The sequence below is a fragment of the Osmerus mordax genome, chromosome 28, assembly GCF_038355195.1.
Source record: "Osmerus mordax isolate fOsmMor3 chromosome 28, fOsmMor3.pri, whole genome shotgun sequence".
Lineage (NCBI taxonomy): Eukaryota > Metazoa > Chordata > Actinopteri > Osmeriformes > Osmeridae > Osmerus > Osmerus mordax.
In genome coordinates this window covers 3042754-3066959 of record NC_090077.1, presented here as the reverse complement: position 1 = coordinate 3066959, position 24206 = coordinate 3042754, and the positions used below count along the sequence as shown (strand labels likewise).

The 24206-nt window shown below is 43.2% G+C and overlaps 3 protein-coding genes across 4 annotated transcripts in view; 1 reads left to right on the top strand and 2 right to left on the bottom strand.

Moving 5' to 3' along the window:
* Positions 1 to 562: 562 nt before the first annotated feature.
* ppp1cc (protein phosphatase 1, catalytic subunit, gamma isozyme) lies at positions 563 to 3881 on the bottom strand. Its single transcript, XM_067231226.1, has 7 exons — positions 3590 to 3881; positions 2901 to 3032; positions 2562 to 2792; positions 2320 to 2424; positions 1735 to 1958; positions 1474 to 1608; positions 563 to 1213 (listed from the first exon to the last, which is right to left on the bottom strand). Exons 1-7 carry the CDS (start codon positions 3642 to 3644, stop codon positions 1124 to 1126), a joined length of 972 nt encoding a protein of 323 aa, XP_067087327.1. The 5' UTR covers positions 3645 to 3881; the 3' UTR covers positions 563 to 1123.
* Positions 3882 to 4181: 300 nt separating this feature from the next.
* myl2b (myosin, light chain 2b, regulatory, cardiac, slow) lies at positions 4182 to 6709 on the bottom strand. Of its 2 annotated transcripts, none has more exons than XM_067231001.1 (7): positions 6664 to 6709; positions 5574 to 5663; positions 5400 to 5475; positions 5103 to 5207; positions 4858 to 4936; positions 4721 to 4769; positions 4182 to 4553 (listed from the first exon to the last, which is right to left on the bottom strand). In XM_067231001.1, the coding sequence occupies exons 1-7, from the start codon at positions 6664 to 6666 to the stop codon at positions 4449 to 4451; spliced, it is 507 nt and encodes a 168-aa protein (XP_067087102.1). In that variant the 5' UTR covers positions 6667 to 6709; the 3' UTR covers positions 4182 to 4448. The 2 variants fall into 2 exon arrangements, with proteins under 2 accessions (XP_067087102.1, XP_067087103.1); XM_067231002.1 differs by lacking the exon at positions 6664 to 6709 and adding an exon at positions 5832 to 5848.
* Positions 6710 to 9630: 2921 nt separating this feature from the next.
* cux2b (cut-like homeobox 2b) overlaps positions 9631 to 24206 on the top strand; it is a 67738-nt gene continuing 53162 nt past the window's right edge. Inside the window, exon 1 of the mRNA XM_067231000.1 lies at positions 9631 to 9693. Coding sequence (XP_067087101.1) covers positions 9631 to 9693 — 63 coding nt within the window. The remainder of the gene's footprint in view (positions 9694 to 24206) is intronic.

Below are 24206 nucleotides of genomic sequence, written 5' to 3'. Positions count from 1 at the left end.
CAGGTCTTGTGACAGCCCTGACGTCATCAACCTTACGCAATTTGGATTTCCTTATATGGGAATTATTCAACGTCCATTCCATAACACCATCATAAAAAATGTATGCACTTTTTAAGACAAAATAAATCGATAAACAATATTAAACAATTACAGTAAGAAACACTATATAATTTTTATTTAATATGTTATAAAATGTTATTTAATATTTTTTATATAATGTGTGAATGTCCATTCCTAATAATTGGGCCACTGCCTCAGCGTATAACCGACAGAATATTCCCAATGACAATACTTTAAACAGTAAATTATGGGGGAAACAATTAAGAGAAATGTTTAAAGATTACTTTCCGTTTTAGCCAGACCCACTGCATTATAACACAAGGACGTGGTTTTTAGCACCGCCTTCTGGCAGAAGCTACACTTCCACGCTCTATCAGAAGGTCACACAAGTGACCTCTCTTCCTGTACCGACCCTATCCTAATATTACAGTCTTTGTCACGCAACTCACAAAAAAACGATAAAAAGAGATGTTGCTGAAGAATAAAATGCAAATGCCATTTTCCCCTAAAATGTGCTAAAAGTTTATTAGAAAGATTAAGACATTACAATAATGCTTTATTAATTCATTTAATTCAGCACAAGACTTATTCAAAAATGGTGATGATGCAGTTGCGATCAGAGTGCAGGTTCAATGTCCTATGATAAAGAACGGTATACAGATATAAAGAACAAAGAGTTTGTGACCTTATCCACAATTATTTTTAAACCGTTAGTTCTCGTTATTTCATAGTGATAAACAAGTGATAACAGAAAAAACATGTCACATAAATTGGAACAAACTGTGCACAGCTTCAAACAAGGCATTCCTGTGCATTATCTGTCACGTTACATTGTTCCTCCTTGAACAGTCGTATGTGATAAAGACTAATTACAATGGAGTGCAAAACACCTGAGGTTTTCATGGTGACATATCAATTTACCTTTGTGGAAAAAAAACAACAATTTTGCTTTCGTCAGGTTAGAGTGGATATCTTTTCAGTATTGGCAGCAACAGGCTACCAACCCTTCGTATGCAAAATGAAAGTAGGACAGGGAGTGAGACATAACTCCCCTCATGCCATCTTATTTCTTGGCCTGCTTGGTGACCATGTTGCGAGGGGGTGTCACTGGACGGCTGCCATTTGGCTTCTTCTTCTCAGCTGGTTTTAAGATCTACAAGTGGAAAAAAAATCAAGAGTGACACCAATGTAATACCATTTACATTTATTCATTTAGCAGACGCTTTTATCCAAAGCGACTTCCAAGAGAGAGCTTTACAAAGTGCATAGGTCACTGATCATAACAACAAGATAGCCAAAAAACATCGCGAGTAGCCAAAAATGGGCCAATGTCAGATGTTAAATTCGACCAGGACACTGAATCTTCTCAAATTTTGAATGCAGTTTCTAAGTAAGACGATGAGAAAACCCTACCTGAAATGAACACATGAGAGTCTCATCCACGCTCATCATGGCACCAGCGTTGTCAAATTCCCCGCAGTAGTTGGGTGCGGAAAATAATGTCACCAGCTGTCTCTTAGCAAAGAACTCATAGCCATCCTCAACAACCTAACATTGTGGTGAAAGAGAGAAATTAGTACTATAGTTATTTCCAGAAAGCCTATTAAAGTACCTTACACCTTCAGGTGAAGACATTTCAGACACAACATTTGGGTTTAAACAGATTGACAGTACCTGGTGGGCGCGGCAGATAAGATCAAGGTCATGTTTGTGCAGGAACTTTGCCACCACTTCTGACCCAAAGGTGAATGAGACACCCCTGTCGTTCTCCCCCCAGCCCAGGACATCCTTGTCTGGATCAGACCAGAGAAGGTCACACAGGAGACCCTGGTCGGGGACATCAGTTGGCCGCATGACACGTCGGATTTGCTCCATGGACTGCAGGTCTGGAGACAGCCCTGAGGAACACAAGAAGTGAGGTCCATTCAAGTCAGTATAAGTAAATTACATATGATAAAATAAAAAGTGGAATATAACTTTTTAAATATAAAATATATAACATTTTCTAAATCTGCTTAATATCGCAGGGTCAAATAAGACTAAAATAAAAAGTGCAATATAACTTTTTTAATATAAGATATATCATTTTCTAAATCTTAATATCTCAGGGTCAAATAAGACTAATTGGTATGATAAGCAGTGGCCTAGTAACAACCCATTCATTTGAATCAGGTGTGTTGAAGCAGGGAAAAATCTAAAACATGCACGACAGTGTTCCCTGAGGACAAGGGTTGAAAACCACTGCGATAGAGAACCTACCTCCATGGCAACAGAAGATCTTTTCATCAACAATGGCAGCGATTGGGAGGCAGTTAAAACAGTCTGTGAACGTTTTCCAGAGCTTGATGTTATACCTTCTTTTACCTATAAGAAAGTGAACGAAGGACAGTTGTGAACACGCTTAAATACAATCAAATGTACCTGATTATATTGATATGCAGCTCTGCCTGGTGACGCAAACAGAAAACAGAAAGGAACCCAAGCAGACACAACTAACTCACACTCATCATAGAATCCATAAATTCTGTTGATGGAAGCGCACTCGTGGTTTCCCCTCAGCAGAAAGAAGTTTTCTGGGTATTTGATTTTGTAAGCCAGCAGCAGACAGATTGTCTCCAGGGACTGCTTTCCTCTGTCCACATAGTCTCCCAGGAAAAGGTAGTTGCTCTCTGGAGGGAAACCCCCATACTCAAATAGCCTCAATAAGTCGTAATATTGCCCATGGATATCACCTGCAGAAACAATATTTTTGTATAAAGAAAAAATTGTTAATGGGTTACAAGTGACTTATGCACGTGATTTAAGTTTGCATCTTCATGAACTTTCCCCAGTCTACTCACCACATATCTTAAGGGGAGCTTCGAGCTCCAGCAGAATTGGCTGGCTGAGGAAGATCTCCCTGGACTTGAGGCACAGCCCTCGAATCTCGTTCTCCTGCAGCTGCACATTCTTTCCTGGTTTTGCTCCTCTGACTACAAATGAACAACCCAGACAAAGCAGGTATCTTATTATCTGATCCACTATTCCAGCCACTGATAAGAGCCATTAACCTTCAGATACTTGTGTGTGATCATGTCTGTGGCTAGGGCAGGCCGACAAATGACTGGTCATGCAATGTTTATGATTCATGTGTGGCTTCCGCTGGCTTCCAGGAACAGTGTGCGCCATCAAATCATTTTGACGACATAATGTAAGGCAAATAAATGCTATTTAACAGCGTAAAATGGCCACCTACACCCTTTAGTATACATACATAATATGACATTACTTGTGGGAATATAGCTACTAGTTTTCAGTTGAAATCCTCAAGCGGACACTCAGTAGAACAATGCTAGCTCTAGTACTGCTAGCTGGTTAGCTATGCTCCATAAACTAACTGTACTGTACCGGTTGTCTTTTATCTGCTGCTGCTGGTCGAAAGCTCCGCTACCCAACTAGCTCACTACCTAGCAATACAATAATGCACATATCTGAACTTGACAGAGGTAGAGCTACGCAGTTGATACAATATCGTAAAACCTGTCCTTACCTTCTAAAAGACGCTGAATGATACTGTCTATATTTAGTTTGTCAACATCGGCCATGGCGACGCAAAAAATTTACTGAGTGAGCTGCAAATCTAGGGCTTGTTGTTAGCTAGAGGAGTATCGAGTTAAATAATATGATATTAGCTACGGAAAATTGGTCGTTTTGAAAATCAAAAAAGGGGCGGATTAAACCCTACTTCTAAAATTGTATTCGGTAGTCTCTTATATACAGATATTTACTCTGGCATCTCTGGTTTGCCCAAATCCTCCTCTAATATTGGCTGCAATCTACCGGGAAAAAATATTGTGCGTTAGCCGCTGTCAGCTAGCCGTAAGCTAACGATGCCCCCTGTCATTATTTAGCCACACCTACGACTGCTGGGTAGAAGGCTGATATGCAGTGGCAAATTTGACAGATGCTGCCATCTGCCGTGTGGGAAGCTTACAGTGCCTATGTCACCCTTATATGACTTTTGAAAGTGAGACGAAAGTCTTTTCACTTATCCAACAACCCCACAACTTTATTGTATAATTATTGTTTTCATCCCCTGTTGGATTCACTGGCAAGTGTGAGCGAAGACACAAATGGCAGTCATTTAGCAGTTTATTTTTAAGCTTACACAACAACCAGTCTGACAACAACCAGAATATGAATATATTATATCCACTCATTGCATAGTGCATGGTTCAACAGTGATCAGAAGTCATTTGGGTCCAAATAACTTTATTTACAAGATGTTCATCCCTGAACACATCAGACATTTCCTGCACAGGAAATACATTGATGAACAGCACTGATGAACAGCATTGATGCACAGGAAAAGGACCACAACATAGCCAAGCAAAAAATGTGTAGTGGAGCTATTCTTGATCTTTCTCCTCTCCATGTGTGATGATGTAGACCAGGTTGTTGTAGTCCAAATTCCCAGCAACATCTGGGGGGAAGGCTGCAAACATCTGCTCCATCTGAATTGATAGATGAACCAGATACTACTTAATAGGTAAAACATTATTTAAAAAATACTATTACATTCCAGTTTCATGGCATGATGAAATATGGGGGGTAGGGACCCCATTAGTGCTAGTTAGTGCCTATCATGATAACATGCACCAGAATGAGTGTTTTGTCTGACCTCTTCAGGAGAGAACCGGTCGGCCTGAGTGGTTAACATCTGTGTCACACTGTGGAGAGAAGCAGTAGTACTCATCACAGGTGTAAATGCCTCCACGCCTCATATCCTGTCAGTAGACACTATGTATAGACACTCACAAGTCCTTCTTCAATGTCCCCTTTCCTTCAGGATCAAATACTTTAAAAGCATTTAGTATGGTCTCCTCTGCGTCGGCACCTTAGGGAATAAGGACACATGGACACTGTGAACTTTAAATCCAAGATTAACACTGAGATTGTCACATCTATTTACATCTTCATCCAGGTGGACATTTCCACTTGGGTCGTTTTTTAAATGCAACTTGTAAACAAAGATGAAAAGCAGAAAACGTATTTTCTCTTACCCTTTAGCTTCTCTCCAAACATGGTGAGGAACACTGTGAAGTTGATGGGCCCTGGAGCCTCCTTCAACATCTCATCAATCTCCTCTTGCTTCACATTTAAACGACCTAGAACAGAAGCAGGGATTAGGGGCCACAAATCTGACATCGTAACAGCATGATGCATTTCCCATGCAAAGGATGGAATTACACTGTCAACATGAAAGTCCTATGTATGTATGGACCCCCCCTTCCCCCCCACACACACAGACACCCTACACACACACACACACACACACACACACACACACTTATAGTTACCCAAAGCTGCAAATGTGTCTCTTAGGTCATTTTTGTCTATGAAGCCATCTCTATTTTGGTCCATGATAGTGAAGGCCTGTGGGAAATGTATGGTTGTTAGGGCCAGGACACGCTTGTTTCTTTCTCTGTCAGATTATCCTAATATCAACATTGAATGCATGAATGAACACTGACTTCTTTAAACTCCTGGATCTGAGCCTGTTCAAACATAGAAAACACATTGGAGTTGGCTCCTTCTGACCTCTTCTTTGCTTTCTTGGGAGCCTGAGTGAGAAAAAAGCCCACTGCTTTTAAACTCAATACAGTTGGCACACAGCTGGCACAATCCACCCATCAATGAAAAGGATCGCTATTGTTTTATTATTGTGATGATCACGACACGTTATTTCAGACAACATGATTGCAGTCAAAAGATAACATTAATGTTGTAACCCAGATTTCATAGTGAGGTGTTTTGTCACTGAAACATCTGCAGAGTCCCATTTTCTCTCTGATATTATAATTAGCCCGGTTAGGGAGTGGTCGTCTGGCTCTTCACGCCCTTGGATCAGATGGGGGATTACTCCTTGTGGTCAGGGTGGTGACAGGGTGGCGCAGTGGGCCATGTTTCACTAGAAATCCAATGAAGGCTAGGATTATGCAGAGCTATTTACATGACTGCCGCAGAACAGTGAAGTGTAAGGGAAGGCATTTTGATGACATCACACTGCCTGGATTCACAGTCCACCCAACAGCTGCTGCCTATTGTTGCAGTGGATTACCCAAACAGTTGTGCCTCGCAAGATAAGGTCATTGTGTCTCATGGAAGTGTTGCATGTAGATTTTTGACTCACAATTGTCTGCTTTGAATGCAAGCACAATGATCAAACAATGCACTAATTAATGAGAGCATTTGCTCTTTTATCTCAATAAACAGGTTTTATAGTTAGAGCATGTGTAGTTTCTTAGGATGTAAAGATAAAAACTCAAGATTCTCAGAGATGATTTACTCAGACCTATTCTATCTATTTCAACACATTGTCAGACAGGCAAAACATTAAATCTTCTTCATTCACAAGATTCAGTCTCATACTGTACATATCATGAAACTACAGTAAAACAAACATGAACCATTAATCTCTCTAACAAACAATCCTTCAAAATAGTACAGATTTAAAGTATAGTTTTCTTCTTAAATAATCTACTTCTACAATGGCTGTCTAAACCTTTTTGAGATCAGAGGCACTTAAGTGAAGAACTCAAGCATCTAGAAAAATCAACTCACCATCTTCTTGTACGGTAGCTGGAGAAGGACAAACAGTGCTCCTTGATGCCTCAGGATGGGGCAGTATTGTCATCTAGGGCTACATATATAGGCTACTGATGCCTCAACAGTTGTGACTGCCCATATGCTATAAATAGCCTATGCCTTCTTTAGGCAGTGTCACAGGTGAGGAGATCAACTCCTTTTCCCTTTCCCATCATTCATTGTCCAGTGCTGCAACAGTATGAGATGTGGGGTAACTGCACAGTGGTGTATCACACTCCTGAGACACAGGACCGGACGAGCAGAGGTAAGGCTCAGCCCAAAGGGTAGAGCAGCAGGATTGATTGACAGCTCCACTTGTAGTGTTCCATCCTCTTGCTGTCTCATGGCGACCAGAACTAAACTGTGATTTAGTTGACGACAGGGTCATGTCCCTCACAGTCTAACAATTGGATGACTTGTTTCCGGGTGCTGAGTCTGTCAGTGTACTGTTAAATATACAAATCATAGATTGATGAAAGGGGTATAGTGGAAGGTGCTCATCGTGTTCTTTACCCTCATGCACAAATGCTAGGATGTCTAATGTTACAGGATTGGTACTCCCCCATTAGGAGTGTTCAATCCCAGGGACAGCCGTTTGCCCAATGTCACAAATCTTCCATTCCTCAAAACTGTTTGAGTAAATGGAGTCCCAGTAGGTGATGTAATCAGACAGCAAGAAGACCAGCTAGTGATTTCAGTTATTTTAAATGTCTATATAAATGAATCTATACCTTTTATCAACGATCTGGAATATCGGATTATATTTTGAGGTACAGTTTAAGATTGAGGCACAATGTTCTTTAATATCTACTTTTTATATAAATTATAACTTTTAGAGTAGCGTATAGATAAATAGTTTAACAAATATCACATGGGACACATTCTAAACACACACAGGCACACATGCAAGAGAAATCCTTTAACGATTTTTTTTTGGGGGGGGGGGGTAATTTGGTTGTTTCTACAATTGTCCGGTAGATGGCGTAAGCAACACATCTTTGCTTATCAACAGATTGATATCGGTACGTGAACGATGATCCAGCAATAAAACACCTGAATGTTAAAATGTTGAATCCACAGCCTCCAATTGATGCTAATTGCTTGAAATATCACAAGGCTGATCTTTTTATTCGCGCCACATCCACATTTGCACACTAGACATCAACAATTGCCTCTGTACCTTTTATGGATCAATATGTTGGATAATGAGATCTGTTGGAAGAGACTGACAGGTCTGTCAACCTTGAACGACTATACGTTTAAATAAACTACACAGAACCGGGTTTCTGGTGGCAACATTGGCATTAATTTGCCCCGTTATACCAAACCTTGCATTGAATATTACGTTTCTTGATAAATCATAGCTAACTAAGATGTTATTATATTCTTATAAGGCTTTGCATTTCACTCCCACCCTCGAGCCACAAATAAAACGCAATAATACTGAAACTTTTGATATGAGTCCCTCAGTTTCCCCCGTAGGTATTTTGTGTCTGGAATATTGTTTCACATTCTTCCCTTTGTGTTGTGAGAGGTAAAACTGACTTATATGCAAATAATTTCCACTCACCGGGGCCATTATTTAAGGCATGTATCATTGTAGAGATGCCCATTACAGTTATCTGCTGAGGGTGCATTGTAACTTACCTATTTTTGCAATGGCATTCAAGCATGGGATTGTATTTTTATGTCTTTTGGGGGGGTGGAGGGGGGGGGGGGTCGATAAGGTGACAATTGATACTGAATACTTTCAATATTCAAATGTATTTTACAAAAACAAGATTATGGCCAGCAGGGGGAGCTAAGGACGCAAACTTTTGCATTGTTAAATGGTCTCTCCTTTCTGGGTGAAAGATTGACTAAATAGTATGATTGATCATTTGTAAGATGAATAATTATTTACTAACCTTCAGAAACTAATAGCGCAGGATGAGTGTAGAAAACAGAGGTCAGAGAAAATAAAGGGATATTACAGATAATATATTTATTGCATGCTAATTGGGCTCCTGGGATATCACTAACTTGATACCCGGTATAACAACTTTTAGTCAACTTTACTGTCTAATCTAAATTTGTGCTATGCAATAATTAACCGTATAAGTGCATTATTATTTAACCCAATTGGAGCCTTGCTTTGAGGCAATTGTTTAGATGTGTCCATGTTATCAATTTCTACTGTAAATACATCGTTACAGCCTCAACTCGTGTAGCTATTAGGTAGAAAACAGATTTACACCAGAACCCAATATTTGTCACATTTCACTTCACGACCATTTCAGAGATCAAAATCAAATTAGGCTTCTGGCTTAAAGAGAAATATTGACAAATATATACCAACTCCCAAAACTAAGTTGACATCCCATAATCATAGCCTATTTATTGTGCATTGGGCAAACTAATAAGCACTTATAGGCTATATGCTAACTCTCAAATAAAGTTCTATAAAATAAAGTCTAGTGTAGCCTGAAACATCTGCGCCAATTATTAAGAGTGTTTTTGGTTGTTGTTGTTGTTACAACCAAACACCTGGCCAAATACCCCAGGAGTTGCCTTTTTCATGTAGCATATTCGTTTGTGATAGTAAAACACACGGAATAACACACAGGCAATAGGCTATTGTAGTTCTCTTTTCCTTTTCCAGACAGTATTGATCAGCCCCTTACGTCAGTATTGATAACTTTGCCAAACCAAAATCAAGTGCAATTGCCCAGTTTATCTCTTGGACTGCACAAATGCATGGCTACAGTTTTCTTACACTTTTAAAACGCACGGGGTCCATAATATCGCTCCAAAGATATTGGCGGACTTGCCAAAGATATCAAGGGACTCTCATGTATTCATTACTTTTTTTTCAAGGAGTAAACGTAAACGTTGTTTAACGAGGGGAATCCAGCCCACATATTTATTGCAGCCGCTGAAAAAATCTCTTCAATATCCCCCAAGATGGCCGCCGATGTGGGATCGATGTTTCAATATTGGAAGAAATTTGATCTACGGCGGCTTCAGGTTAGTGTTATCCTTTACATTTACCTATATGCGCCTTTATAGACGTTTATACACTTGAAAACGATGCGAAATATGTTTTTCAGGACTAATTCTTTATGTTACTAGCGGTGTTGCATTGATAGTTATTAGAAATTGATCCTCTTCTGCCTTTGTTCAGTTCAATCATTGATCAGCGATGGAGCGACCATAGAATAGCACAGGCGCTCTGTAGCCTAGCCTGCGCTCTGCGCTCACCACTGGGATCAGGACCATGGACATTGCCTATATTTTAAACGTTTCTGTTTATTTACAGCGCTTATACTTGGTGTACATACAGGATTGAAACTTTTAGTATTCTTGCGAATCGTGCTCGTTGACGTAACTTTTTTAGTTTCCAGTTAAATGTTTCATTTCATTTGTGAGTCGTATGTTGCCGACCACTGCATCTGTTTTAGTTCTGCTAGTCTACATTTTATTCAGGGATATCTTGAAGTCGATTTGTATTCAATTGAGTCGGATCAACTTCTACACGATATGCTGCCTATCTCATGAAAAGTTTTTTTTGTTGCGTGCGCAATACTGACGACTGGTTATGTTGTCAGTTTTAGGTTATTTGATTGGGCTTATCGTTTTTTCTTTTAAAAGATTTGGAAATATAATTTTGACAATGCTATGTTTCCTGTGATTTAATTTGATATTGCTATATCCTAATCTAGGCTATATTCGATTATGTTGCCTGCACGTTAAGCAGGCTGCAAACTGAATAAGCCAAATGGGGTATGGCAATACACATTGCATAGGCAATTGCAGTTTTATTTTTCGCATGTATCCCACACATTGTAGCTTTTTTGTTCTATGGCGAGGCGAGGCTATTTACAATCTTTGCTGACAACTTTAACACATATATGCACATGCCTAGGTGTAGGCTATTTAAAAATATCCTATACGTTTTTAGATTAAGGCTGCAGTCCAATGTTGGCCGTATATGCAACATTATGTCGAACATGTCTGCAACATTGCTTTGCGTGCTAGTCTTTACGGAATAGGGTATGCTTGAAGAAGCTAAGCGTTTGTGTTTTCTTCACCCCCCCTCCCTTTCTCTCAAGCCGCATTGTGAGCACTAGGCTACACGGGCAAGGACTGTGTAATTGTATTCCCCGCTAATGTTTGTAAATCAGGCTCGGCCAGCGCAAGGGCACTGTCTCTGCCGTATGATTGATGTTCTGTAACATGAGAAATGACAGGAGCATGGCACGCCAGGTCCCACGGAAAAACCTACCGAGAAGAAATCAGATCTGTTCTAGGTTGTCTTGTGTGGCCGATTATTATTCGCCCCCCCCCCCCCCCCCCCCCCCCCCATCTTTGGACTACTCATATAGTCGAGGATCCAAAAGGCCAGTTATGACATTCCGTTGGTGTTTTATTCTTGCCTGTTGTAAAGTCGTATGCTTCTGCATCATCAAACTGGGACCAAAGGTTTAGTTTGAACAAAATCTATTATTCGAAAATAAATATAGTCTAAATTGAACGGCAGCTCTGTTTTGAGGTGAGTGTATTAAATAATGATGAAGCCATAATGAATTTAGATAACGTATGCCTATAGATATGCATAATTAATACGATCATATGAATTTCAATCTCTCTAACAACAAAAAGTGTTAATGCTAAATCTGAAGACTGTCAGTTGTCAAGTGATTTTATTATTGATCTTGGAACTGATCTTGTCTGTATACGTCTTGCAAGTATGACAAACAAGGATGCACACATGCATCTACTGTAAAGACAAGCCTGCTTCTTTGAGCCCATTATATTCATGATTTCACATAAAACACATAAAATGTCCTTACTGATTGTTACATTAAACAGCATACTGCAGCATAAAAGAGTCATCAAATGTCAGTCTATCATACTTATCAACATTAGATATACTGTACGCCTCGGAGACATCACTATATCAGCAATAATAACTTTTTACAATCTGAATTTGTCACCCCCAACAGAAATCCGACAGTTCTAAGCTCCAGACTTTCAATATAGTCTTCATGTGCATACTACTGTAATCAGTGGCATAGTGGTAACGGAAAAAGTGGGTAGATTAATAGCAAAAGAACAGAATCTGCACATTAGTAGAGATTATTCTAGGTATTCCATGTAGTAAATTAATCAACTGACACTTTCTAGTGTGAAACTTTCACCCTATTACCCATTAAAGCCACAATAACAACGGTTGTGCAATTCATGTTTTGTGAACTAGATTATATGAAAATAATGATTCACCTGGAGCGTAATAAACAGAGGACAGAGAGAGGGAGAGCATAGAGGTGGAGTGACCTTGGTTCCTGCTGGCAGCAGGTCACACGGCCATTGCCGCGGTAATCATTCACACCAGCCAGATGGCGTTTCCGTGGGCGACCATGGAAAGGACGGGTCAGGAGTTGTCCTGCCAGGTCCTGCTGGGCCCAAGCTCAAATCCCATCCAATAGGGTGAAGGCCCAGGAGATCACTCAGCCAGTAGGGAGCATCCTTAGACATTAGGAGGTGAGCTAAGACTGTGTTTGTATGGACAATGTTAACCTGCTGTTACCACGAACATTCATCTTCTCATTGTATTAGCATATCATTGGACGTAACTGTCTCTGAATATTTCTGTAGTAATATTTCATGGTAAGATATAACATTTGTTGATTTGTATCTTTTCGGAGAGCTTTCATATGCTTCATCCGTAATACTTGTCTGTCCAGACTCCATACAATGACGTCTCTCATTTCATTCAGATTCAGGAAAATACTTACGTTGTTGCGGTGATAATAATGTTACTTAATAGGATTTTTGATGCCTCTTTGTCACCACGCACCTCTCTCCATCCTTCCACGTGGCACCGAGGTTTAGATCAGGAACAAAAGGCTATGATTGTACTACATTTAGCATGACTCAGGCTCTTTGGTGTCAGCCTTAATCCAGCACACAGAGGGAACAGTATTGCCAAACAGTGAAATTGCTTTGCAGCCAGTGAGCCTGGATGCCGTCACTGCCAGCCTTCCCTGCGTACCGTGTGCCAGCATCTCCCGCCCCCCTAAACCTAACTCTGCAATCTCAAATTGGCTGTGAAAATTGGTCTCCATCTCCCTTTCATTCATGCTTTAATAGATTTGTTTGTTGTTATTGTGTATGTCACACAAGGTGCCAACATAATCTCATCATTTACAGGAAGTGTCTGGGCCAGAGCACTAAAGTGTGAGGGTTTGGTTCCTGAGAAAGCTGTGTCCAATATAAGTGTTCAGGCAGGCAGACAGACAGGGAGGGAGGGAGACAGGGATGGAGGGAGGGAGACAGGGAGGGAGGGAGACAGGGAGGGAGACAGGGAGACAGGGAGGGAGGGAGGGAGGGAGGGAGACAGGGAGGGAGACAGGGAGGGAGGGAGGGAGAGCAAATCACTCCTCAGGCAGCCATTGAAAGTCTCAACAACAAACAGCAGGGGCGGCAGGGAGGCAGCATGGGTCTTGGAGACTGAGCCTCAGGGAATGCAGTGAGACCTTCCCCAAAGCTCAGTGTGAGCTAAGTGTTGTTGTTTTTTTTTAATGTAATGGAGATTTAGCTCCAACCAAGGCTTTTAGTTGCAATCACACACGTCAATGTTCTTTGCAATGGAAAATGATAGGAGGGAGAGTGTGTCAGAGTTTGATTTACTCTAAGCCGCTGCCTTTAGACAGTGATGACAAAGACGATCTGAACGGGGGAAGCTTGGAACAGCAGTAACTAGACTCAATTGAGTTGTGTGAAATCCCAGCGCCATAACCCCGGCGGTACATGAAACAGGCAACGCGAGAAAGAGAGAAGTTCAACAGACTTCAGCATTAAGCTATTTAACCTCTCTAGTGCGTGAGTGGCAAAGACTTCAAAGGGCGACGCTTCTGCGTCGGGAGCAGAATGACAACTATGGCGAGTGAACGCGCAGAGAAACACTAGGCCTGTCGCTGTTGTCAGCTTAATCACTTTGACCTTCCCTCCTTCTGATCTCCATACCCAACCTCAGCCTACTCGTCGCGTTTACGTCCCTGTCTCCAGAATACGTCTTGGTATTCGATAGGTGTTAGATGTCGCCGAGATGATGACTAGTGCCGTTCTGAAACAGCTGCCACTGTAGCTACCTGGTTTGAAAAATACAACACTCGTTATTACAAAGAAGAGGACAGCATGATATCAGTAATATTGATTGTGTTATTTACGTTAGGAACGAGTATTTATTGAGCTTACTACCATCATTTGTCATTTTTAGAAAATGTGTAGTTTTTTTGTTGACAGTACTGTTTTTATTCTATTTGCTCCTGGTGGCTAGGGTTCTAATATGGTGGATCTTGGCGAGATCAGTCACCATGAGGGGTGCACGTTTGGTTTAGTGGTCTAAGTATAGACTAACCACAACAACCAACCTTAGCACAGACACATGATTCTTCATAGCTCTCTCTCTTTTTTCTCCTTCTGGCCCCAGGCTATAGAAATTGCTTTGCAGGAGTAAATAACCAGCTTTAACAAAACTTCAGGGACACATTATTCTGCAGAAGGAAGGCTCCATATCACCAGGGCAGCTCCTCTTCTCTAGCACCGAGCCAGGCGGAAGCTTCAGGGGAAAGGTAGTGGCTCATTGCTATGGGTACAAAGCTGGGTCGTCTCTCCCTGCTGACAGCCAGTCCCCTGCCCAGTGAGTCCATATTGAGCTGTGTGTCTCTGCTGTAGTCCAGCTTTATTTGTTTTGACTGTCTGACGGCACTGCAGACGTATTGAGCACCAGCCTTTCTTGTTCATTTGAGTGAGCTTACATTGAATCCCCCCATTCTCCTTTCTCCCTCAACCCCCCCCCCCTTCCCTCACTGCACACCCCTCTTTAACCCTGTCTGCGCCGGTGCGGCGTGTTTGGCATGGTTTCAGTGACTGTAATTCTCCTTCCATTGTCCATTTCGTCCTTCATGGATAGAATAGCAAAGCCAGGTCTTTTTGTGTTGAGTATGGGAGTATGGGAGTCTGTATGGCGCTGGTCTTTGGTGATGTGGGGGTTAGCATGGTGTGAAGGGGGCTCCCGAGGCCCTACACAAATGAGATCAATGCCTCACTGCCCCTCTTAGAGGTCCCTATGGGGATCCTGGACTTATTACGTGCCCTGTGTTTACTAGAGAGGAGGACTAGGAGGTTTCTGCTTGGCGTCTTGTTTGTGGGGCCCATTTGTACTCATTTAAAAGGGGGTGAAGGAGGACCTGAGAAACAGGGCCTCAGTGGATCTTCTGAGCATTAAAGCAGCATTTGTTATCACTAAGCAGATGTCCTTTGATTTATCAAAATAATGCAAAAGGTGGGGTACAGCAAAAAAACAGATGGATCTGGCTTGTTATGTTAGCCGGTCTTGTCTTTGTGCAGCTGCTACCCCAGCACACTTAATTACTCTCTTATTCATCCCCAACAATGGGAGGAGGATGGAATAAATCTGAGCGCAGTCCTGGTTTTCTTTTTTCTTTTTTTTTTACTACGAAGGTGTAGACTGGGACCCTAAAGCGAGCGAGTGGCTTCAAGAGAAACAGTTTATCATTTTTAATGGAGAGGAACAGGAAGTGAGAAAGGAAAGCGGTGCTCGTGTGATTTATCCACCTCCTCACTGGGGAAGGGCAGCAGGTCTGTCTCTCCATCCAGTCCTCTGTTTACACTTTTGATGGCGGAGTGCTATTGTGAATTGAGTTGTTCTTGCAAATGTTGTGACAAATGCTTGTGTCTCATTCTGTACTTCCGTCGGTAAACCCTGTAACTCATTCATTGTTAATACTTCCAAAAACAACATACAGTGCTGATTTTCACCATTACGTGTGCACTTAACAAATATATCTGTCATTCATTTATTTTCTATGATTTATTACTTTTCTGTCTATTTGAAGAACACTGAAGTAACAGTTTTTCAAAACACGGTTTCAAGATAATTAATCATTTATTACTTTTGAACTCTCAGCCAAAACAAACCCACATAAAAAAATTGTGTGTTTTGTTTCGGAAGTACGACTGCAGGGTTTGTTGATTTGGTGTGGAGAGCATGACTTCAGAGATGTCAGAGTAGGTAGAGGATAAATATGTCCAGATCGTTTCTACCACCGAACACAAACCTGTTTCCCCGTCCATCACGTTCCTGTTTCCATGCAACGGCTTCTTTTAGCGAGTCCTTTGATGTCATTCCTCTTTTGTCACCTACTCACTTATTTTGGTGGTAGAGGACGTTTGAGTATTGATTAGGTGTTGCAACTGTGTTAGCAGCTGTGTGAGTGTGTAATATAGGCCCTGAGGCGATCCTCTCTTCCTGGTACTCTCAGGGCGCCTTCTGAACTCTCTCATCTCAGTTAAATATGCAAATGTTCATAGCAACAGGGTCACTACTTTGGCATTAGTATGTGGTTACAGACGCCCTTATCTTGGTACAGGAAGAAAAAAAAGGAAAATAATTGCACCAGGTTTTGAATTGTAATTAAAAAATAAAGAGAAAGAACAAAAGGATGAATTGAATCTCCTTTTTCAATTTTCCTTTTCGGGTTCTCACTGCATTCCCCTATAGTTCCCCCCTTTTTTAGATGAATCTTATGATACCCCCCACTCTCTCCCCCCCCCCCCACTCTCTCTCTTCTCTCTCTTTCTCCCTCCCTCTCTCTCTCTTTCTCCCTCCCTCTCTCTCCTCAGCGGTTTTCCCCAGACAGGTTCCATAGTGTTTTAGAGGGGATGGATTTAATTGCTCTGTGGGGATTGGTTGGCTGTGCCGGGCTCGGCTGTTTAATTAGTGTACCCTGCCGGGATTGGTTTAATGCTTCATGATCTTGAAATTGTCTGATTGTTCAGCCCTCTGGGGACTCTCAGTGCCTGCGTAGGCCAGCAGGTTTAGCTAAACGTTGCTCCAGGCTTCTGCTGGCTGTGGCTTGAGGAAAAAAACCCGTCCGAACCTCAACAGTGAGATTTCAACCAGAGGGCTAATACTGTACCTTTTATTATGGGATGCCCGGGGATCTCACACGTGAGAAAGACATTTAGGTACAGTAAAGACGCAGCTCCATAGGGCTCCTTCTGGACCTGGGATCTCTGCTAGCACGGTGTTCGGTACACAGGGGAGTGGTCAGGATGGTTATCGTCTGGAATGAACCCACGGTGGTTGCGTTCCCACACGTCCACTTGATTAGATTGATTGAAACAAATCAAGTGTATTTGAAAGGTTTATCTCACTTTCTGCACTCTGGTTCCTCATTTTGATCGCAAGCCTCACCTCATCCTCTTTTTGTGCAACTATCAGAAAGGCCTCTGGTTGTGTGAGTTATGTGCATACTCACCTTGAGGGAGGGAGCTGTGGAAATTGCATTTGTGTAAATGGCAGAGGGGTGTGTGTGTGTGTGTGTGTGACATCTACACTCCAATGGGTTGCCCTTGGTGTGGTTCAATCATAGCATAGATGCTGACCTTAACCGTAAATGTGCTTGGCATCAGATGGGTGTGTGTGTTGTGGCGAGGAGTCCTAGTCCAAGAGCCTATTGAAGACTAAAGTCATTCCGCTTCATCAGATGTATCGAGCACCGCCTCTCAAAACGCTCAACCTTGAAGAACATGAATCTCCGCTGGATGATATAACAGATATTTATCTCTACCCCAGTTTAGATTATATAGTGCATTTTTCCTGTCTGTGAATGACGGTAAGTGTTAGAAGTGTGCTGTGGTTGATTGCTGTCCGTTTGGGAGCCGTTAGAGTTTGTAGGGATAAATCCTCAAATAACACTCCGAATTGGTGCCACCTTGACTTGTGTTCCGCTGCTCCTGATTGGTCTGTCTCGTGAGCACACGGGGGGGGGTGAGCCCCCCCGGGCCTGTTTTTCCTGTAGTCCTGAAGCCCCAGAGGTAGGGGGCGGTTGCACAAGAACACAATCACCAAGGCGATGGGAAGCATGACAACGGAGAAGTAGTTGCCAGCCGTGTTCCCCACCCTAGCCCTTCGCCCTCTGAGGGAGAGATGGCCTGATTACTAAAAGACTCCCTGGCTTTCAGGAGGCCCCTCTTAAGGTGTTCTAATTGTTTGCGTGATGATAAGGGGTGAGGGCAATCAAAGGTCCCTCGTATCTGTGGATTCTTCATTTCCAGAATTAATTTCAAGTCGCTCCGTCAATATATTTTGCATTTGTTTTTCATCCTGAAGTCAAGTTTTTCTTTGGATGGAATTCAACTCATCAGATAGGTGGCAGAGGTTATTGTTGTCTACTGTTGATGTTGTTGGTCTTGTCTAAATGAGTGAGGATGGGATCGTCCATAAAGGCAAAAGGGATCCATTGTCCAGGTCAATAATAATAACAGCCTATTATAAATGCCTCTAAAGAGTCAATGTTCTGCTACTGGTTTTCCTATATAGAGAATGGAAGTGAATCCCAGCCCCACCCCATGTTCGGGCCTTTCGGGCAGAGTGTAAGTCCAGCATCCGTCTAGACTTGCGACATCATTAACCCGCTGTGACCTCAGCCACTGATGAATTCACTCTCACAACCCCTGCAGCCCATGGCTAGCGGCCACCCCCCCACCCCCCCCCTCCTCTGGGACCCAGGGCTACTCTGCTCTGGCCATTACAGCCACTGGCCTCCACTGCCTGGCATTAATAGGCGAGCTGGCCGTAGCCTCTCCCAGACTGCTGAATAATTCAAGGCGTCTGGGCCATGTCTGGTCTCAGGGGCACTGAGGGACGTGCGCCGGGGTTCAGGGTGCTGGGGGGGGGGGGAGCGGTAGGAGGTGCAGGGGTTAATAACAGGTCTGCCTCTCGGTGTCAGCAGCTGCTACCCCAACCCCACCCCGCTCCACCCTGCGTATGAAAGAATCCTGTTCAGTTGATTAGATTTTTCTAAATGGATCAATTTTTAATCAGCGGAGCATCTGACGACGGTCAATACCATTGTCGCCGGGAAGACAGTTGCCGGACAACCGTCTTTATTTACAGGAATGTTTGTTTTTTACTGTATGCAGATGGGGAGACTGGAAACGGCACCATCAGGCCTCCGCATCACTGCAGCTTCTGGTACCACACGGCAGGAATACTGCTTTTTAAATCCGCCAGGCCCCAGCACACACACACCTCACCCTGCTCCTGCCTGACTTACTTAGGGATCGGACTGTGAGGGTTTATTTCTACCAGAGCAGAGAGGTGATTAGCTGTGGCTCGGTGTGTATCTGTGTCTGTCCGGGAGAGAGGGGCCTGGTTCTAGCTGCCTTGACTGCTCGCTCTCCCATCTGCATTCACATAAACAGTGTGTGGGAGTAAGGAGCCTGCGAACTGGCAGTAATACTGCTATCAAATTTTCATTGGGCCATGGGGAGACCCCAGCACGTTAAATAATGAGAGGTTTATAAACGCTACATTCAGACCCTCTCCAACATTGCTGTCTTGATCTAGTTATGGGGGGAAATTAACAGAGATATATTCTTCGTTGCACCTAAAACCAATTTTTCCACTCAAGGATGCATTCTTACGAATATTAGCTGTTGTCTTGAATGACCGGTATGTCTGTTTCAATTTCATAATAGAGTTGTCCACGGAAAAAAAAGTTATTTTATGCTTTGTGGTTTCAGTGCTTGGAGATACAATAGTTGCTTTTACTTGAAAGAGTCCATTGTTACTCACTAGGGAAAATGGTTTTGAATCTGTGTGCCACAGAGCCGGTAGCATTGTTTTCTTCCATTCACGCTCTGATTATACAACTGTGGAAGCTGGGCTTGCTTTTGAATTCCTAGCTGATTGCATGCCTGCAGCTGTATGCTTTCTCTGGTCGTCGTTTTACACCTTCTTTTGATAACGTCCTACTTTTTGCCAACCTGTGAGACAATTTTCTGAGAGAAAGATTCAAGATGATACACCGCACACTTGCGCTCAATAGCTGCTTGCGTAGTGTAAACGACGATCTCAACAAAGGAACAATTGTTGATCCTTCAAAGGTAATAAATATCGCCTCTATCAGGTTCTGTAATCCTTCAAAAAATAAATAACGTATCTTATCTGACAATATTTTCAACGTCTCCCAAGTCGATTCATATATGCAGACAGTGTAGTGCACGAGCTCTCTGACCCAGAACGCCATGTCCGGGGTCGTGGGGTTCCCCATGTCGTGTCCAGCAGTGCACCGTCCCCATTGTCTGTTTGTCTGTTTGATATTCAGAGGCAGCCATTCAGGGAGTCATCTTGGACCAGTGTAAACGAATTGGCCACAATCATTAGCTCGTGCTGCCGAGGAAGTGTTCATCGTTGTGTGCTTTTGCAGACCGTTTGGAGACCGTCAGTGGTCTCTCTCTTGGTCTCTCAGGTGCCATGGTTCTTCTGAGCATCGCCGGGGGTAAATATAGAAGTGCAGACTCTTAATGGGATGTTTTTGCATGCTTAATTGCATGTATGGATCGAGAGTCCATTAAAAGGCATCAGTGCTTTGAGGTCATGCATGTACAGTGCACATTTGCTTCCTTTTGATGGATTGATTCAGTGATTACCTGGAGTTTTTTTTTTGTTATCTGCGAGGAGTCATCAGGAAGCGACACGTGCTTATCATCTGAAGAGGTGTGAGATGAAAGCAGAAACGGGGATTTCAGAGTCAGAGAAGGGACGTCACACAATGACAGTGTTTTTTTTTTCCGGCGGTTGGCTTCGTTTCCTCATTTTCTCTTCCTTCCACGTAGTCCCTGAAAAGGTTTTGTTTGTACTGCGAGTGCAAGCGTGCTTCAGGGTGGCACCATAAATGTCCCGGGGGGAAATATCAGCCCTTATTTATTGGAGCCTCTTTAGCCTCAGTTCAATAGCAAGAAGTCTGAGGGCTGGGATTCTGGGAGACCGTCCGGAGGAGAGGGAGGAGCCGGGCCTGGCGTCAGCCCCCCTGACAAGCTCTTATTTACCGTCCAGATCTATGACTCATTTTATGTGCCTAATCGTAAAGCACTGAGATTTATCGGAGGCAACGGGACGGAGGGGAATACCCCAGGAGACTCACTGATTTAACCCCCCCCCCCCCCCCCCCCCAGCATGCTGGACTGGTCTGCAGGTACACCTGAGCCTGAGAAGCATAGCAGCCGCTTCAGGGAAGAGATACGAGCGTGCGCCCGCTGCAGATCAGGAAGTCCATATTTCTGCCAGATATGGACAGCTGATTGCTCATCTAATAAGGCAGCGGGGTCATAAAGATCGGGTGGGTTAATGGATGGATCTTTGAGGATTAAGAACAGCTTATTGGTCGGTTTCTTTGACCCTCTGGCTCTGCTAACAATGCATTGGCACTGTTTTGTGTGTGGTTTGCAGTGCAGGGGAAGATGACCACTGGAATAAACACTGCGTGTGTAGGAAAGACTGGAGGCTGTCTCTGTGAATAGGGCTTCTGATTCTGAAAACGATTCCTAAAAGATTTGATTCATTGGTTTTTATGCAGGCATATCTGGTATATCGTTTCTTTTTTTCCCCCCGATCAAACTAGATTAGGTTTTGACATTGTGTGAACACTGTAATCCTTGACTTTCCCTCTCCCAGTATTATAAGTCGAGTACCAACTGAATGTCTGCTGGAATTGTAATGGCAATAGAGATTGAAAAAAACAGAAGCTATTCTAATTCTGCTTTTGTTCTGACAAGTGTACACAAGTGCACTCACAGCGACTGTTATAGGTTGGCGCCGAAAATTTAAATTACAATTTCATTGTTGTGCTGGCTGTTTAATCCAATAACGATCTGATGTAACAAACCGCTATAATATCTCTCAGCATACTTAATCGGAGCAGACTTAGCCCTGTCACTTTTTATTAACCTCTGCTGCAGAGGGAGAAAGGCTTCTCTAATCCACCATTGTGGGGTTTGGCAGTCTGTAGCTAGTGCAAAACAGATTTGGCAGTCAGTGCCAAAGTAAAGGCTTTATAATGACAACGGGCCTCAGTGCTGTTTGATCTTATTAAATCTAATAGTGTATTGGTTTCGAGTTAGATGGGAGGGATTGGTGAGGAGGAGAGCTTGGGGTGGTCTTGAAGGGGTTTTGGAGGAAGGGTCAGTGGAGTGAAGGGTACCAGTGGCTGTGAGTCTCTCCCCATGCTCAATCATTTCACCCACTTCACCAGCTGGAAATTGACAAACAATTTAATCCCTAATGACCTTTAAATCCCTGAGTGTGTGTACACGTGGGTGTGTGTGTGTGTGTTCCTGACTCAGTTTGTTTGCTTGTCTTGCAGAAAGATTAGAGCCGGGTCACTCCACACACGCTGGAGATAAATTCATTGAGAAGTTGTTTTTCAAGTTTTGGATCGGTATTGGTTTACAGGGAAAAAGGCACCTTCATGAAGAAGTCTTTAGCCATGGGTCTTCAGTGTCAAATGACATGCTGACCTCATACTGTACAGCAGGACATCTGCAGCGTCATCACAGCACTCGACTCCTGTGTCTCGTCTGAATACAGACCTACAACTCCAACAGAAAGCTGATTGGTCGCCTGCTTAGCCTCACCGCAGTCATCTCAGGCCGAGGTCTCGGCCCCAAGATACAGGAGCGTTTTTTTTCCTCATGTGCTACGCTCATTTTGTCAGTTTGACTGTTCCACTTATTCCGTTTCTTTTGACTTGCTGAGCTTGAGGGGATGTGAGCACCATTTCGCAGCCAGATCGGAGTTGTGTTGATTGAATTAGACAAAGTCGGAAGATAATTAAGAACCGCAAGGCGCTGCAAAACTGTCTGCTTCCAAACTGGTGAAAATGAGACGCTGCCACATCAATGAGCTCGCCGACTCTGCTCTGTGTTAGTGCTGGGTTACATCAGTTGACACCTCAGCCGGCTGGAGCTGTGAGTCTCTTCCCTTTAATGTTTATCCAGATATGATTCATCACAACACCAGAACCCCTTGCATCTGACAGCGCACGCCATTTGCACAGCTTTGTTTATTTCTTTCACCTAAGCATTATATGATTTTAAGCTGCCAACTGGAGTTTAGCATAAACACCAAAGAGGGATGTCGACCTGACAAAAAAATGTTAATGTGAGGTAGAATGTCAAACCTGATTCTTTCTAAAACAGCAGCTAGTTTAAAATGTAAAAAAAAAACAAGATAAAACACTGAGATCAAGGCATCGGCATAATCTTTTCCAGTTCTGCGAAAGGACCATCTGCCCACAGTAGACTTTAGGAATCTCAGAAGATATGCATATCCTACTTATGTGCAGACATTATGTCTATTGCTACCTAGCTGTTGTCCTTAGTGTTGCTCTTAGAACACTCCAAGTAAACATCATCGGATGTAATCATCCAACCATTGTGTTGTAAAGCAGAGCTGTGTTATTACGACTACAATCCATTTCTCTTCTCGGCGCAGTCCCATGCAATTCAGTCCCTTCCCAATACACCCGAGTTTCCTGTATCAATAAGCCAAAAGGTGAGACATAATGAACAGCTGCTACTTGACTGAATAACAAATACTTTCCTGTGTTTAATGTAGAGCACAAGAGCCGCTCAATTAAATGTCAATCTTGTTTTCTGGGATGAATCGTGTTTTTGAGAAGTCATTCATGTAATTGGAAACGGAGAAGGACAGTTGGCTCTGTATGCGTTACACTGATCATCTTTTGGCAGCTCTCACCCTCTCACTCACCCCTCTCTGTTCCACTTTTTGGGGTTTTACGGACGCAGGAGGAAGTGGTTGTTCCTTCTTGCTCTCTCTTGGACATCTAGTCGGTTGTTAGTTGTCATCAGGGTTGAACATGCAATATAGCCTGACCTAAAGAACCGGGATGAACTGGAAAACCCAGTAAAAGATCCTTGTGTTTGGGGTCTGTGTTTAGGGTCTGTGTTTGGGGTCTGTGTTTGGGGTCTGTGTTTTGGGTCTGTGTTTGGGGTCTGTGTTTGGGGTCTGTGTTTGGGGTCTGTGTTTGGGATCTGTGTTTGGGGTCTGTGTTTGGGGTCTGTGTTTGGGGTCTGTGTTGCTGTCTGTGTTGGTGTCCGTCTGAATGTGAATAAGGCGGTTGGACTGCCCGCGGGGCTCGGAGGGTGGGAGTGCCAGGGAACACAGGGTGTCAGAGGCTAATTTTCGAAGCCACTCATGGGCTCCCATCTCTCACCGTGAAGTGGCAAGCGTGGCGAGTGGCTTGCACGTTGTCATGGATACTAAAGCATGGGACCCCAGAGATGGTGAGCAGGGGGACGAATGGCCGCCCTGACTATAGGATTCCTGTCAGCTCTGCCCTGATAGATGGCATTGATGGACCATTTGTCATACTGTAATTGTTCCAGCAAACACGGAATACCCACTAGTATAAATAGTGGTGTGGCGCTGGGCTAATAAAGCGAGGAAATGGGAAAGGATGCACTGATCCACTGCCGCCTTCACTTAAAGAGACAATGCCTCTGTTGACCAGGCTGGCAGCTGGACTGATTAGACCAGAAAAGAGCATGGCGAGGAAAAGCAGGCTGAGAGAGTAAAAATAAGGCAATCATAAAGCAAACGGCAGTCACTTGTGTGTATCGATGGGACCAGGCGGGGGTGAGGC

Coding starts and splice junctions, on each gene's coding strand:
- ppp1cc (XM_067231226.1), bottom strand. CDS start 3,644: ATGGCCGATGTTGACAAACTAAATATAGACAGTATCATTCAGCGTCTT. Junction 1,959..2,319: donor GATCTTCTGTTGCCATGGAG/GTAGGTTCTCTA, acceptor TGTGTTCCTCAG/GGCTGTCTCCAGACCTGCAG. Junction 1,609..1,734: donor TTATCTGCCGCGCCCACCAG/GTACTGTCAATC, acceptor CCACAATGTTAG/GTTGTTGAGGATGGCTATGA.
- myl2b (XM_067231001.1), bottom strand. Junction 5,208..5,399: donor AGACACATTTGCAGCTTTGG/GTAACTATAAGT, acceptor CTTCTGTTCTAG/GTCGTTTAAATGTGAAGCAA. Junction 4,770..4,857: donor GGGACATTGAAGAAGGACTT/GTGAGTGTCTAT, acceptor TTCTCTCCACAG/TGTGACACAGATGTTAACCA.